Source organism: Lithobates pipiens, unplaced genomic scaffold (genome assembly GCF_037356315.1).
Source record: "Lithobates pipiens isolate NorthernLeopardFrog02 unplaced genomic scaffold, aLitPip1_a1.2 Scaffold_8, whole genome shotgun sequence".
In the NCBI taxonomy this organism is placed as follows: Eukaryota; Metazoa; Chordata; class Amphibia; order Anura; family Ranidae; genus Lithobates; species Lithobates pipiens.
The window spans coordinates 81,568,725-81,586,617 of NW_027507903.1; the positions used below are offsets into that span (position 1 = coordinate 81,568,725).

The following is a 17,893-nucleotide window of genomic DNA, read 5'->3' on the forward strand; positions in this document are numbered from 1 at the left end:
GAAACGCCCCCTCACCCGCCACTGTTCCCAGGCTCTCCTGATCCACTAGGGAGCACGGGAAGCTTAAGTTAGAAGCCGATTGGTTACTATGTTCTGTATGCACCAATTTTAGTAAACCCCCCCTTAGTGCTCTTAAGTGAGACAAGTCCACGCTATAGAGGGATGCCATTTGTTCACATTTCATGTCTGAGGTTTACAACCACACCGAAATGAATCTTCTTTGCCAGCAAGCCAGCCAAACCCTGCCCATCATTATAAACAAACCATCACAAACAGGAAGCATGGTGGTGATAGCATAATGCTGCAGACATCAGTGTGAGAAAACAAAGCAAAATTGAACTTAAAAAAAAAAAAAAAAACACACAACACAAACAGATATAATTTTTATAAAAGAAAAAGACCCTATTGGTCTCTTTTGTCATAAATGCTGATCCCTGCCTATCAGTGTTAACATACACAGAGCCATGCAGGCACACCTCAGCGTATCTTTATGGCACCTCTCTATGCCATGACGATGTGACTCCTGTACAATTCAAACAGCCGAAGAGTTCAAATCCTGAAAAAAGATCAGGAGAAGATGGAAGCACCTGTGACCAACAGGAGTGCCGACAACACAGCACTGGAGGCGATCATTTGGCAGGCAAGTCTGCCATATTGTGCCAATACGCTGTGCGTGGCTAAAATGTTCTTCAGTTTCCCTTTAATGCAGATGAAAGAAGCCTGAGCCTAGGGAGATATGTCCATCAGTAAAACAATGACAACGAGCATAAAATCTAATTTACACAAGAATGGCTTAAAAACAATGTTTAAAGAGACCCTGTCACCAACCTAACAATGGTAAAAGGCCAGAAAGACAATTTTAAATACTAAAGCTGACCAATGCACGGCTTGAATTTTAGCCAATCCCTACTGGCTCAACAAAAATTTTGTTGTTGAAGAAGCCGTTGGAAAATTGCTGACTGAACAGGGAATTTTGACAACTCGCACTGCTAGCAGGGGGAGAAATGTTGTCCATCTATGCTGTTAGCATGGATTCAGGAATCTGCTGGGCCTCAGTCAATTGGTGCTTAAAAAAGGTGGTTGGATCATGTTTTTACAGCTTCCCATTAACGCCACTTACAATTGTTAAAAAAAAAAAAAAAAAAAGGAGTGGATGAAGGTGTAAACACAGCAGCCCTAGCCTTGCATTGCAGTGAGGCAAAATTAACACTGCCTGCAGTATTCAGTAGGTGTTCACGCTTTGTGAATGCCTTTATTTATTTCTACTGAAACGCACCAGTGCAGGCCCCGTCCCCAGCTCCCTCCTCACTTGCTGTGATTGACAGCACCAGGAGCCAATGGCTGCCTCGGAGTCAGTGAGGATAGAGAGCAGCAATGCTGTTATCATGCACAGCGCAAAAGTAACATTAGGTTCAGGTAAGTATAAGGGGGGTGGGAGCCGCACATAGATTTTTTTTTTTTACCTTAAAGTGGATGTAAACCCAAAATAATTTTTTTGTCTTTCAGTATAAAGAGTATAGGATTTCAGATCAGCTGTGCCCAGTCTTGCCACAAAGAGTTAATCCAGCTCTCCCCTGGGTCTCACGACTCGGGCATAAAGCTCTGGCCCCTGGCTCCAGCTGGTGGGCCAGTGTCAGTCTATAATTTAAACCCTCATAACATTCTATTTTGTGCTTTCCTGTGAGCCTCTCTTTCTTATGTTTCATGATCACATCCCCTGCGTGGGAATTTATCTGGTTCTTCCCTTTTATATTTCAATAAAAACATTGTACCAGAAAGAGTTAATCCAGCTCTGAGCAATCCTCATATCTTTTTTCAGAGAAATAAAACAGACAAACTTGGAAAACTTTGTCTGTTCTTCCCCCTTGCTGTGATTGACAGGTGATTTAGAGATCTCGTGCACTAGCCTAAAACATGCATTGTTTTTTTTAATCCCCACCCCCACTACTTTCTTTAGCAGCTCTGCAAGGATTGGCTGTCCTACACCTCAGCATGATTGGGCATGCTGAAGTCATGTGGAGACTTTTCTGGGTTTTGACTGGATGTTAGTGATCATAGCAGAAATTCAGTATAAGAAATACACAGGGGAAAATGCATGTCGATAAGAGGAGTGTGGAGGTGGACGGGGAGTCTACTGACATCACGACTCCACCCACTGAGCCTGGAAAACAGACCCACCCTCAGTTTAGGCCGATATGTATTCTGCTACATTTTTTTTTTACCAAAAACATCGCAATAAGCGTATATCGATTGGTGTGCACAAAAGTTATAGCGTCTGCAAAATAGGGGATAGATTTATGGCATTTTTATTATTATTATTATTTTTTTTTTTAATAGTAATGGCGGTGATCTGCGATATTTTGTATTGTGACTGACATTGCGGTGGACATATTGGACACTTGATACTATTTTGGGACCATTGACATTTATACAGCGATCATGGCCATAAATATTCACCGACTACTGTATAAAGGTCACTGGCAAGGAAGGAGTTAACACCAGGGGGTGATCAAGGGGTTAAATGTGTTACCTAGGGAGTGATTCTTAGAGCCGGTTCACACTGAGGCAGCACGACTTGCAGCGCGACTGCTTTAGGCGACCTGCATCTGACAGCAGCGGCAACTTGCAGAACGACTTCTATATAGAAGTCAATGCAAGTCACCCCCAAAGTAATATAGGAACTTTTTTCTAAGTCGGAGCGACTTGAGTCGCTCCTATTAGAACGGTTCCATTGTACAGAACGGGACGGTCCCAGTGTGAACCGGCTTTAACTGTGGGGGCAGGGGACTGACTAGGGAAGGAGAACAATTGGTGTTCCTATATACTAGGAACACACAATCTGTCTCCTCTCCCCTAACAGGATGTAGATCTGTTTGTTTACACACACAGATCCGCGTTCCTGCTCTGTCACGAGCGACTGGCTCCTCAGAGACATGGCGGGCGCCCGCCCCCTATACCTATTTGCCTAGGCTTGGAAACCAGGAAGTAAGTGATTTAAAAAAATTAATTAATTAAAACAAGTAAATAGGATATATCATTCTATTTATTTACTACTGCTAGCAGCATAAGTATTAAAGTGATTGTAAAGTTTATTATAAAAAAAATAAAAAAAAACATGTTATACCTGCTCTGTGTGTTTGAACAAAGCAGCCCCAATCCTCTCTTTCTGTGGTTCCCCACTGGCTCTCTGGGCTTCCTATGGTGGCACACTCGATTCCAAGCCGTGATCCATTTGTTAATTGACGCATACAGTGAGGTTCAGCCACACCTCCTGGGTCCCCTTGTCATGGAATTTGAGTGGCAGCAGCAGGAGCCAAAGGCTCCCACTGCAAATTCTGGATGGACCCTCTGTACACTGCTATACACCCTTTCCAGCAAACTATGCAATGAAAAAAAGGGATTTTTAGAGAGAGATTCCCTCTTTATTCCTGGGGTTCTAGGGTTTGTTTCAGGGTCCATCACTCAAAAAGTACTATATCCGGTTTGTTAGCCAGGCAAGTAGCATTACTGGGAGGTTAACGATGCCAGGCTCCATTATTATCTCATAATATGTTTACTTTATAAAGAAAAGAACTCCGTTATTTTGATATTTTTAGGTACAATCAGGAGCTGGGAGACAGAACATGTTGACAGCTCGAGGTCATACAGTTGACACAATGGGGTTTATTTACTAAAGCTGGAGTGGCCAAAATCAGGCTGGTTTCTTCACAGAAATCAATTTAGCTTCTAACCTCAGGTTGTTCAATTGAGCTTTAGTAATAAAATCTGGAAACCGACTGGTTTCTATGCAGAAGTGAGCCCGATTTTAAAGTCGCCGGATTTAGTAAATCTACTTTAAAGCCCAAATCTGGATACAATAACCTTAAAGGAGTTGTAAAGGTAAATGTTTTTTCACCTTAATGCATTCCCGCCGAGGGACCCCAGAAGAGCAGGTTGGGGGCCACTCTGTGCAAAACGAGCTGCACAGTGGAGGCAAGTATAACATGTTTGTTATTTTTTTTAAAAAATGGGGAGGGGGGAAGGGAGGAGGAGAAAAAAAAAAAAAAAAAAAAGCAGGGTTGAGTTCTACTTTAGAGCAGAGGAATCTCTCCTCATGTGGGCTTTCTTCTATATCTGGAAAATGTGCTTGTTTACATGCCAGGATTAGCACAGCTCTGGCTGTACTTGCAGTATTGCAGGTATCAGACCTCAGAGCTGTGACCATGTCTTTGCCCCAATCCCCCAGAACTGTCACAAAATGCATGGCCCCAGGCTTCGTTCTGTGAATGGCCAGGAAGTTAGGAGGTGGAGACAGGACCTCGGTGCCAAGTATCTATGAGATCTGCAACAATTACATCCAAGCAGCCCAGAAGTACAGAGTACAGGGAGTTGTACTTATCACCATACAAACAACAAAAAGATTTGCCAGACAGAAAAAAAAAAACGTCTATGTGACTGGAGATTGCCTAAAAAGCAAAAGGAAAAATCAACTGCTTTAACCAGTGTAAAGCCATCCATAGATGGATTGAAATTCCTCCAGTTCAGCATGAGATTTGACCCATGTATGGGCAAGCTGAGTGCAATCAAGTCTATCCATCCATCAAGTGACTAGGGTACAACCAGCATGTTGGATTTTTTACATATGATTTTTGCCGGCAGGTATAGCCGTTAGCAATAATCATGTTGTGTTCTGACGGCCGTTAAGGTTCCCCAAGCACCTCTACTGGAAGAACACATCAATGCTGATGGTGTTGTAGGGGGAATCAAGTGAAGGTTATTGTGGCCAGAGTTGGGCTTTATGAATTTTAAGAGGGTCCTTTAGATCAGAGAATAATTCTCAGAGAAAGTGAATAAAACAAAATAAGTGAGGGTGTGACAAGAGGTCATTAAAGCGGAGTTCAACCCAAAAGTGGAACTGCTTATCTGCTTCCTCCCCCTCCACTCTGATGCCACATTTGGTACCTTTTGGGGGGTACCTGTTTTTGACAGGTACCCTTTCCCCACTTCCGGAGATGGCACCATCCCTCGGAAGTTAACCCTCCTTCCTCCGCCGCCGGGCCGGTTAGAAAGCGCAGCACACTTCGCACATGCGCAGTAGGAAACCGGCTGTGAAGGGAAAAGGCTTCACTGATGGTTTCTCTTACAAGAAACGGCAGGGGCAGGACCAGTCAGCCAATCTAAAAATCGTCTGGGGTGCCAACATTGTGGGAACCCTGAATAGGTAAGTGTCCATATATTAAAAGTCAGCAGCTACAGTGCAATGGCTGGATTCCAAAAAAGAAAAAAAAAGGATTGAAATAAAATAGAATGGCAGTGTCAGGATTGCCATGAATATTGTGACAGTATACAGTGTGACTCAAGCCCTTCAGCAGGTACACTTCAGGTCAAACCAGATTCAGTAACCTAGCAATCAGGAATCCCTGTTGCTGGACTGTATACACCAGACTTCATGTTTGCCGTACACAGGACAATATAATAGTACCCAACCACTTAGCACTAGTAAAAGGATTGAAAACTTGCAAACAACACATATATATATATATATATATATATGACAGCGATGTTCGGAGATCACCTTCATCCTTAAGATCTTTTTTTTTTGCCCTGGTTCATGAAATGTGATTTGACATGTCAAAATCGCATGTGAAATGGGCGGCAATTGCAGTCAATGGCACCGTCCTAATTTCAAAAAGTAGTTTTGTACTACTTTATGCAATTTTGGGCTGCGATTTACATTGACATCTGTGCAGATGTCTCTTAAAATGGGGGCCGAAATCGTGACTGACATGCGGGAGTGAAATTGTGCGAGTTCAGCTGAACTTGCACAGCTTCATTCCCGCAGCTCAGTGTGAACCTGGGCTTAGTGTTTGAAAACTGCCGTGTATATGGCCAGAGTCAGACTTCAAGGGCTTGTTCACACCATGAGGTGTGTTCAAGCATGTTTTTGCACGTTTTGGCCGGACCATTCATTTCAATCCCACGGAGCACCATCAATTCCATTATAACTAAATAGAAAGGTTAACACACCGTTACAATCCTGACATAGGATATCTGTTCATAGGACCACCATACACTCCACAGGGCTGGGCTTTATGGAAGAGGAAAAAAAAGGAATATAAATTTGGAGTTTGCCAAACAGCATGCAGAAGAAACTGGAAACACATAGAAGAAGGATCTCTGGTCTTGGCCATCTTGTGTGGTGTAATCCCAACACTCTGAGAACACCATTCCCACAATGAAGCATACTGGTGGCAGCATCATGCTGTGGAGATGCTCCTCACTAGCAGGGACTGAAGAACTGGTCAGAACTAAGGGACAGATGGATGTCACCAAATATAGGACAAATCTTGAAGAAAACCTGTTTCAGTCCGATTTGAGACTAGGACGGGGGTTCATCTTCCAGCAAGACAAAATCATACTGCTGAAGATACACTGGAAAGACAGGGCTGATCACTTGCATAGCAGCTGCAATTAGGTGTGGGAGCTGGATGCTTTCCATTGCTTACAATGGGGCTGAACCCCGTAGCTAATCGCCAGGACCACCTGCTAATTTTCTCGCATCTGCTCGCCATCGACCCAAAACGCAGATGTGAATGTAGCCTTTTTCGGGCGCTAGCGGGTGCTTTTAACCGAAGCTCTGACAGCGGCGCTGCCTATTGATTTCAATGGGCAGCGGGCGCTTTAGGAGCGGTGTATACACCTCTCCTGCAGTGCTGCAAAGATGCAACTTGCAGGACTATTTTTTTTACCGTTCTTCCAGTGCACCGCTCCAGGGCTTTCACACTGGAGTAAAAGGAGAGGCTCTTTAATCTGTGGCATGGCTTGGAAATTCCCGCACACCAACACAACCTAACTTGAATGAGCTGGGGCAGTTTTCCAAGAAAGAATGGACAAAGATCTGAGTAATTAGTTGTGCTAAGCCAAGGGTCGTCAACCCCCAGGCCGTGGCACCCTATGGAGCCAAGGCCTTTCTTCAGCCGGGCCGCGGGCAGGTGGCATTAGACAGCAGGGCGGCCGGCATAAAAGCCCCGGGTGGAAGAAATAGCAAGCGGGCAAGCAACATGGCAAGTAACATCATCTTTCTCCCCCCCGCATGGCTGATCTGCTGCCCTGTCAGTCTCAATGTCGGAAGTGCGGCAGGGAGCAGATGACATCATCTCTCACCGCTCTCCTGCCTTCACTCGGCACCCTTCTGTGCTAGATGGACCAGTGCTGCCACCAATGGAGTGGCAGGCAACGTGGCAAGTGACATTCTGCATCTGGTGAGAGGCAACATGGCAGGTGACGTGGCAAGTGACATTCTGCATCTGGTGAGAGGCAACATGGCAGGTGACGTGGCAAGTGACATTCTGCATCTGGTGGCAGGTGACGTGGCAAGGGATACACCGAGGGCTCCCACTAATTCTGCATTATGATGAGTTGTACTATTTTATTACTACAATGTAATAATAGAAATAATGCTCTGACAAACTGCCCGTGAAAAATTGCTTATCCCCCAGGGGCCAGCCTCCCGCGCCACCCCCCAACCGGGCCTTGACACAATTTTCTTCTACGCAGCCAGTCCCCGGTGCCAAAAAGGTTGGGGATCACTGTGCTAAGCAACAGACATATCAGAAGAGATTTGCACCTGTAATTGCAGCAACTTGTGGATTTTTGGGGGGTGCAAATGACTTATGTACACTGTTTGCACTACAATAAACAATTATTTGCACCTTCAAAGTCATAGGCATGGTAAAAATCATTTTTCATTATAGGTCATAATGCAAAAAAATAAAAATAAAAAATAAAACACGGAATAAATCCAAGTGGGTGAAACAAATCCTCCTACACAAGTTCTCTACATGAAGTTTGACCTCATATATGGTTTTACCAAATCTAAACAGTTTCAATTTGTATGCAATCAGGCAGGCCCTTGCATTACATGGTTTTTGGTAAATCTGAAGGAAATCAGACAAAAGTTGTATAGTGTCTATGCAGCTTAAGGAGAATATTTACTAAGGCTGGAGAGTGCAAAATCTGAAACCAATCAGCTTCCAGGATGTATTGTCAAAGCTTAATTGAATAAGCTGAAGATAGAAGCCAATTGGCTACCATGCACAGCTACACCAGATTCTTTGTACACCAGTTTTAGTCAATTTAGCCCCTGGTACTCTGATTTAACCACTTGCCCTCTGGAAAATATACCCCCTTCATGACCAGAACATTTTTTTGCGATATGGCACTGCGTTACTTTAACTGACAATTGCACGGTCGTGCAACACTGTACCCTAATAAGATTTTTTTTTCCCACAAATAGAGCTTTCTTTTGGTGGTATTTGATCACCTCTGCGGTTTTTATTTTTGGTGCTATAAACAAAAAAAAGTCTGACAATTTTTGAAAAAAATAAAATAACAATATTTTTTACTTTGTTATAAAGCATATTTAAAAAAAAATGTATCAAATTTCTTCATCAATTTAGACCAATATGTATTCTGCTACATATATTTTTGGTAAAAAAAAAATCCCAATACGCGTATATTGATTGGTTTGTGCAACAAACTATGGGAAATTTGTATTTACTTTTCTTACTGATAATGGCAGTGATTAACAACTTATAGTGAGACTATGCGATATTGCAGCAGACAAATTGGACACTAACAAACTTTTGACACTTTTTTGGAGACTAGCAACACTAATACAGTGATCAGTGCTAAAAAAAATGCACTGTCACTGTACTAATGACACCGGCTGGGAAGGGGTTAGCATCGGGGCAAACAAATGGTTAAATGTGTGCCTAGCCTGTGTTCCTGTGTATTATGGGATGTGCCTTTACTAGGGGGAGACCTGAATCCTTATCCCAGCTTTGCAGGAACACAGGATCAATACCTTTCCTACCGACAGAACAGCAATTTGCTTGGTTTGAATAGGCAGACCGCCATTCTCCCTCAGTACCAAAGGATTTGCGGGTGCCAACGGACATCGAGTCCACGGTACCGGCTGATCAGCTCCTACTGTGTAGAAGCATGTGTGCCCCAGACTGGGAAATGCAGGAGCACTTACTAGGTGCATAATCCTGCAGAGCAGTGCCATTTTGCCACCGTATATGCAAGTTATACTGTCAGCAATTGGTTAAAACTGCTCACCCTAATACGCAGATCCGTGTCTGAATGGACACAGAGAGCTGTGACTTGGGTCGGGTGTCCCCATAGCAAACTGCTTGCTGTGGGGGCACTCAACACGAGGGAGGGGCCAGGAGCAGAGAAGAGAGCCCCGAAAAGAGGAGGATCCAGGCTGCTCTGTGCAAATAAACTGCAACAGGGCAGGAAAGTTATATTTGGTCAGGGCAGGTTTGTTTATATATATATATATATATACATACATACACACACACACACATATAAAAACACACTAGGATTGCACTTTTTTTTTTCATGTCCATTTACATATAGAGAAAAGAAATGTCATCAGCACACCAAGGATTCCTCAAAAGGGTCCAAAGCTTTATTTTTGTGGTCACATGGTAAGCATATGCAACGGAGCCACACAGGGCCCTTCGTCAGGCAAGCCCTGCGTGGCTCTGTAACATTGCTCTGTTTACCATGTGACCACGAATATAAAGTTTTGGATGCTTTTGAGGAATCCTTGGGGTGCCGATGATATAGCCTCACTTTTGATAGTCTACAGTTTCCAACCTATAGCCATTACAGAGCCCAGTATTACTACAGCCATTTTCTTGAATGTGTGCACGTGGGGAATACTGCGTTTTCATTCACACACAGAGCCGTGGCTCATCCCCACCCCTTTTTCTCTACTGAAAAGCTCAGTAGCTGTGCCCTCCAATGGCTCCCACTGCTGTCTCAACCAATGAGGAAGGAGTCAGACTCCCAGGAGAGCCGAGGCACATCATGTATCGAGATGGGGCTCAGGAAGTATTAGGGGGTGCTGCTGAAAAGAGAAGGTTTTTTACCTTCATGCATAGAATGCATGAAGGTTAAAAAAAAAAAAAAAAAAAAACCTGAGCCTTTAGAACCACTTTAAGTTAACACTGAACATTTTTTAGAAATTAAAATCTTAGAAACCTATACATTGACTGCGTTATAAATCCTAATGTCAACAAAGAAAAAAAATAAAAGAAAAAAGAAGATATAAATATACACTAAATTAGAAAGTTTTGGGGCGCCTGCCTTTATACACACATGAACGTTAATTGCTTCCCAGTTTATCTGCAGATTTCTATGGTTAGATGGAGGAATCTCCCACTAGGCCAAGCTTCAGTACCCTGCCAGTCGGCCCCGCTGGCTCTCAACCTAAACAAAGCCTGCACCCAATCAGAATGCTCAGGTATTGTGAGAGCCAGAGGAGCCGACTAGCAAGATACAGAAGCTTGGGCCAGTGGGAGATTCTTCCATCCACACAGTTCAGCATAGATGGAGGAATCTGTTCCACTTTTTCCATCTGACCATAGAAAATCTGCAGATAATCTATAGGTGTATGGCCAGTCTTAGTCCATAGGGTTCAATATTGATTTGGCCCACCCTTTGCAGCTATAACAGCTTCAACTCTTCTGGGAAGGCCCTCCACAAGGTTTAGGAGTGTGTCTATGGGAATGTTTGACCATTCTTCCAGAAGCGCATTTGTGAGGTCAGGCACTGATGTTGGCCGAGAAGGTCTGGCTCGCAGTTTCTGCTTCATTTCATCCCAAAGGTGTTCTATCGGGTTGAGGTCAGGACTCTGCGCAGGCCAGTCAAGTTCTTCCACCCCAAACTCGCTCATCCATGTCTTTATGAACCTTGCTTTGTGCATTCGTGCTCAGTCATGTTGGAACAGGAAGGGGCCGTCCCCAAACTGTTCCCACAAAGTTGGGTGCATGAATTGTCCAAAATATCTTGGCATGCCAATGCCTTAAGAATTCCCTTCACTGGAACCAAGGGGCCAAGCCCAACCTCTGAAAAACAACCCCACACCATAATCCCCCTACACCAAATGATTTGGACCAGTGCACAAACAAGGTCCATAAAGACATGGATGAGCGAGTTTGGGGTGGAGGTACTTGACTGGACTGCACAGAGTCCTGACCTCAACCCGAAAGAACACCTTTAGGATGAGTTAGAGCTGAGAATGCAAGCCAGGCCTTCTCATCCAGCATCAGTGCCTGACCTCACAAATGCACTTCTGGAAGAGTGGGCAAACATTCCCATAGACACACTCCTTCCCAGAAGAGTTGAAACTGTTATAGCTGCAAAGGGTGGGCCAACTCAATAATGAACCCTATGGACTAAGACGCCAATAAAGTTCATGTGTGTGTAAAGGCAGGCGTCCCAATAATACTTTTGGTAATATTTATATATATATTATATATATATATAGAATTGCCTGTAAATAAGCATCAGCAGTCAGTCGGCCTCCGCGACAAGCATGTGTTCCACACATTACAATGAGTGCATGGGACTAGTGGTACACAGAGCTGTTAGCACATGTGCTCTTCATTTAATGTACCTTATATGACCTTGACACTGCTATAATCATTCACAGTTTTCCTGAAAACCAGCTACCAAAACAGAGTGAACATATGTCTACTGCATGTCACACAAATAAACATTATACTATATGCAAATGTTTATGTTAACGCGGTGCGGATGATGGATTACCCTATAACAAGACCAGGAATAAAATGACACTCAACTAAAGCAGATTACATTTATTAATTATTCAATGGGTGTGGACGGGTGATCTGGTGTTAAGAGCCCTGCACTTGATTCTACAAGGTCATGGGATCAAGTCCTCCCATCACTACTAATCTCCTAACGTCACCCGTAACCATTTCAGTCCGCACATGAAGACAGCCTGATGGGCAGCTCGGCTAAGAAAAAAAAAACACATTCAATAGGTCTGAAATGCTGGGGCCATCGGTATAGTCTGCAGTCTGTCTTGTAGCAATGCTAACGACACACATCGCAGGAGAAACGTTCTACATATAGAAAAATAACTGCATCATAAAAACAATCCCATACAGCATGCATCTGCAGCCAATGCACAAGATCTGCACTACGCATATGCATAATTTCATTTCTACTGCAATAAAAAAAAAAAAAAAAATAGATGACTTCAATAATATAGAACCTGCTCATATATATGGAAAATTATCATAATCAAATATTACAACAGCAATTCTTGTTTTCCAAGGCATGCAATGAAAGAAGCATTATGGCAGATTTGTAAAAATAAAATTCTTTATAAATAAGGAAACCTGTGCCATGTACGAGGATACAAGAGACTACAGGAGCCATTTTTTTTTTTTTTTTTTTTTTAGATATTTTGACACAATACCAAAACAAACTGTCTCTGTCGGCAATATTATGGGGGGGGGGATAATACAGGGAGAAAAAAAATGCAACTTCATTTATCCCGAGGTTGAATAAAAAATGGAGGGGGGAGGGGGGTGGATGTACGAGACGTGTGTGTATAAAACCTCTAAAACAGGTGTGATTTTTATCCATCAGTATTAGACACTCCTCCCACAATGCATCAGTCTAGTGACCTGATGCAAGGGAAAAAAAAAAATCAGCCAGCCATTCAGCACATGAGACCGCATCTGACCACCTTTGTTATTCTAGTAAAAACATCTCATGCCAACGGAGACAACCCAGCCAACGCATTCACCATCTGCAGGGTTTTTTTTTTTTCTCCCATAAATCGGAGTGTAAAAAGAAAGGGATCCACTAAAAAATTTTTTTAAAGAAAATGATTAAAAAAAAAAAAAAATATGTAAAAAAATTATGGATTATAAAAAAGTTTCAAAAATAAAATCTACAAAAATAATTAAAAAGATGAATGATTAAAAAGATAAAAAAAATTAAAAAAATCAAATAAATGTCTTAACTACAAAAAAATGTATATATATATGATTTTAAAAAAATTATTAAAAAATTGTCAATTAAAAAAAAAATAACGATCTATATATATATATATATATATATATATATATATATATATATATATAAAAATATAAAGTGGGGTGACTTGTCCTCTATATTGTGTATATTGTGCAATGAATGCAGACTGCCAGGAGGTGATGAACACAGGCAGCAGTCTTTCTTGCCTGCAACTGCAAAATAAATCTCTCACCTGCCCCTCCTCCACACATAAAAAACACATCCAGTGGCAGCCAACTTCTGTGTGTGCCATGCATTTTGGGAGGGAATGAAGGGGGTGGAGGGCATCATGCAATGCAGAATAATGGAGGGAGGGATATACAATCAGTAATGTGGAAGGGGGGGGGGAAGATACACAATCAGTAATGTGGAAGGGGGGGGGGGGAAGATACACAATCAGTAATGTGGAAGGGGGGGGGGGGGAAGATACACAATCAGTAATGTGGAAGGGGGGGGGGGGAAGATACACAATCAGTAATGTGGAAGGGGGGGGGAAGATACACAATCAGTAATGTGGAAGGGGGGGGGAAGATACACAATCAGTAATGTGGAAGGGGGGGGGGGAAGATACACAATCAGTAATGTGGAAGGGGGGGGGGGGAGATACACAATCAGTAATGTGGAAGGGGGGGGGGGAAGATACACAATCAGTAATGTGGAAGGGGGGGGGGGAGATACACAATCAGTAATGTGGAAGGGGGGGGGGGGAGATACACAATCAGTAATGTGGAAGGGGGGGGGAGATACACAATCAGTAATGTGGAAGGGGGGGGGGGGGGAGATACACAATCAGTAATGTGGAAGGGGGGGGGGGGAGATACACAATCAGTAATGTGGAAGGGGGGGGGGGGGGGAAGATACACAATCAGTAATGTGGAAGGGGGGGGGGAAGATACACAATCAGTAATGTGGAAGGGGGGGGGGGGAAGATACACAATCAGTAATGTGGAAGGGGGGGGGGAAGATACACAATCAGTAATGTGGAAGGGGGGGGGAGATACACAATCAGTAATGTGGAAGGGGGGGAGAAGAGATACACAATCAGTAATGTGGAAGGGGGGGGGGGAGAGATACACAATCAGTAATGTGGAAGGGGGGGGGAGAGATACACAATCAGTAATGTGGAAGGGGGGGGGGGAGAGATACACAATCAGTAATGTGGAGGGGGGGGGGAGAGATACACAATCAGTAATGTGGAAGGGGGGGAGAGATACACAATCAGTAATGTGGAAGGGGGGGGGGAGAGAGAGATACACAATCAGTAATGTGGAAGGGGGGGGGAGAGATACACAATAAGTAATGTGATAGGGGGGGAGAGATACACAATAAGTAATGTGATAGGGGGGGGGGGAGAGATACACAATAAGTAATGTGGAAGGGGGGGAGAGATACACAATAAGTAATGTGGAAGGGGGGGAGAGATACACAATAAGTAATGTGGAAGGGGGGGGGGGGAGATGCACAATAAGTAATGTGGAAGGGGGGAGAGAGATGCACAATAAGTAATGTGGAAGGGGGGAGAGATACACAATAAGTAATGTGGAAGGGGGGGAGAGATACACAATAAGTAATGTGGAAGGGGGGGAGAGATACACAATAAGTAATGTGGAAGGGGGGGGGAGATACACAATAAGTAATGTGGAAGGGGGGGGAGATACACAATAAGTAATGTGGAAGGGGGGGAGAGATACACAATAAGTAATGTGGAAGGGGGGAGGAGATACACAATAAGTAATGTGGAAGGGGGGAGATACACAATCAGTAATGTGGAAGGGGGGGGGAGAGATACACAATCAGTAATGTGGAAGGGGGGGAGAGATACACAATCAGTAATGTGGAAGGGGGGGGAGAGATACACAATCAGTAATGTGGAAGGGGGGGAGAGATACACAATCAGTAATGTGGAAGGGGGGGAGAGATACACAATCAGTAATGTGGAAGGGGGGGGAGAGATACACAATCAGTAATGTGGAAGGGGGGGGAGAGATACACAATCAGTAATGTGGAAGGGGGGGGAGAGATACACAATCAGTAATGTGGAAGGGGGGAGAGATACACAATCAGTAATGTGGAAGGGGGGGAGATACACAATCAGTAATGTGGAAGGGGGGGGAGATACACAATCAGTAATGTGGAAGGGGGGGAGAGATACACAATCAGTAATGTGGAAGGGGGGGAGAGATACACAATCAGTAATGTGGAAGGAGGGGAGAGATACACAATAAGTAATGTGGAAGGGGGGGGAGAGATACACAATAAGTAATGTGGAAAGGGGGGGGAGATACAATCAGTAATGTGGAAGGGGGGAGATACACAAATCAGTAATGTGGAAGGGGGGGAGAGAGATACAATCAGTAGAGGGTGAGGGGTACACAATCGGTAAAGTGGAGGGGGTATACAATCAGTAAAGTGGAGGGGGGAGATACAATCAGTAAAGTGGAGGGATACAATCAGTAATATGTGGGGGGGGGGGAGAGAGATACAATCAGTAATATCTGGGGGGGGAGATACAATCAGTAATATGTGGGGGGGAGAGATGCAATCAGTAATATGTGGGAGGGGGGATACAATCAGTAATATGTGGGAGGGGGGATACAATCAGTAATATGTGGGGGGGGGGGGTACAATCAGTAATATGTGGGGGTGGGGGGTGACCTGGGTGATAAGATGGTAGAAGAATGAATGACAGGTTGGCATGGTGCTTCTTCTTACCAGATGGAGTTCTTGATCTTCTGTTGCAGTGCACTGGCCTCCGTCCCTTGCAGTCCTGTGACCAGGGCGGGCAGGCTCCCCGGGGTTGCAGAGGGGGGCAGTTGATCAGGCCGCTGTTTTTTCGGGGTCTGTGGCTGCTGCTCCTCTGCCATGATTGCTGATGCTGGGCTCGGTGTGTGAGAGAGACACAGAGAGGGGGGAGGAGGGGTGGAAGCAGGAGGACGGAAGGCGCTGTGCACACTAGGCCTTTACCCCGACCTCGAGTAGATGGCCTTCCCGTGCTGGGGGGACATGACGGGGGCAGCTCAGAAGGATGGGGGGGAGGGGGCAGTCACAGCCGTGGGGACGCGTGCAGAAGGGTGAGGGGCATGGTAAGGTTAGAGGGCGAGGAGGGGGGGATGTCTGCCAGTCATATAATGCGGGGTGCTGGGAATGGGAGCCGAAGAAGGGGGCATGAAGGTGGAGGAGAAGAAGGCAGATGTGCCCCCCTCACAGCTGCACTCCGCCTAAATCCAACACCTGGTCCCACTGCAGCCGCCTGCAGCCCTCACGGCGCTCACTGGAGAGGAGCGGAGGCTGCACCCGGCACTGCGCAGGCGCACTGCTCCTGACAACAACTACTACACACATCAGGCTGCCTCCTCCACAACAACACTGCACATTGAGCTCCCTTCACAGATCATGCTGGGATATCTTCACTAGGCACACTTCATACTGGGGTGACTGTCTTCACCAGTCACAGCTCATACTGGGATGCCTTCACCAGTCACAGCTCATACTGGGATGTCTTCACCAGTCACAGCTCATACTGGGATATCTTCACCAATCATATCTCATACTGGGATGTCTTCACCAATCACACCTCATACTGGGATATCTTCACCAGTCACACCTCATACTGGGATATCTTCACCAATCATATCTCATACTGGGATATCTTCACCAATCACACCTCATACTGGGACATCTTAACTAGTCACACCTCATACTGGGATATCTTCACCAGTCACACCTCATACTGGGATATCTTCACCAGTCACGCCTCATACTGGGATATCTTCACCAGTCACGCCTCATACTGGGATATCTTCACCAATCACACCTCATACTGGGATATCTTAACTAGTCACACCTCATACTGGTATATCTTCACCAGTCACGCCTCATACTGGGATATCTTCACCAGTCACGCCTCATACTGAGATATCTTCACCAATCACACCTCATACTGGGATGTCTTCACCAATCACACCTCATACTGGGATATCTTCACCAGTCACACCTCATACTGGGATATCTTCACCAGTCACACCTCATACTGGGATATCTTCACCAATCACACCTCATACTGGGATATCTTCACCAGTCACACCTCATACTGGGATATCTTCACCAGTCACACCTCATACTGGGATGTTTTCACCAGTCACACCTCATACTGGGATATCTTCACCAGTCACACCTCATACTGGGATGTCTTCACCAATCACACCTCATACTGGGACATCTTATCTAGTCACACCTCATACTGGGATATCTTCACCAGTCACACCTCATACTGGGATATCTTCACCAATCACACCTCATACTGGGATATCTTCACCAGTCACACCTCATACTGGGATATCTTCACCAGTCACACCTCATACTGGGATGTTTTCACCAGTCACACCTCATACTGGGATATCTTCACCAGTCACACCTCATACTGGGATGTCTTCACCAATCACACCTCATACTGGGACATCTTATCTAGTCACACCTCATACTGGGATATCTTCACCAGTCACGCCTCATACTGGGATATCTTCACCAATCACGCCTCATACTGGGATATCTTCACCAGTCAAACCTCAGACTGGGATGTTTTCACCAGTCACACCTCATACTGGGATATCTTCACCAATCACACCTCATACTGGCACATCTTAACTAGTCACACCTCATACTGGTATATCTTCACCAGTCACGCCTCATACTGGGATATCTTCACCAGTCACGCCTCATACTGAGATATCTTCACCAATCACACCTCATACTGGGATATCTTCACCAGTCACACCTCATACTGGGATGTTTTCACCAGTCACACCTCATACTGGGATATCTTCACCAGTCACACCTCATACTGGGATGTTTTCACCAGTCACACCTCATACTGGGATATCTTCACCAGTCACACCTCATACTCGGATATCTTCACCAATCACATCTCATACTGTTATTTCTTCACCAATCACACCTCATACTGGGATATCTTCACCAATCACATCTCATACTGGGATATCTT

At 44.6% G+C, this 17,893-nt stretch overlaps 1 protein-coding gene across 1 annotated transcript in view; it reads right to left on the bottom strand.

The window, feature by feature from the left end:
- RFX7 (regulatory factor X7) overlaps nucleotides 1-16,383 on the bottom strand; it is a 178,040-nt gene extending 161,657 nt beyond the window's left edge. The window contains exon 1 of the mRNA XM_077471977.1: nucleotides 15,604-16,383. Within this exon, the coding sequence (XP_077328103.1) occupies nucleotides 15,604-15,755 (152 nt within the window). The 5' untranslated portion in view covers nucleotides 15,756-16,383. The remainder of the gene's footprint in view (nucleotides 1-15,603) is intronic.
- Nucleotides 16,384-17,893: the final 1,510 nt, after the last annotated feature.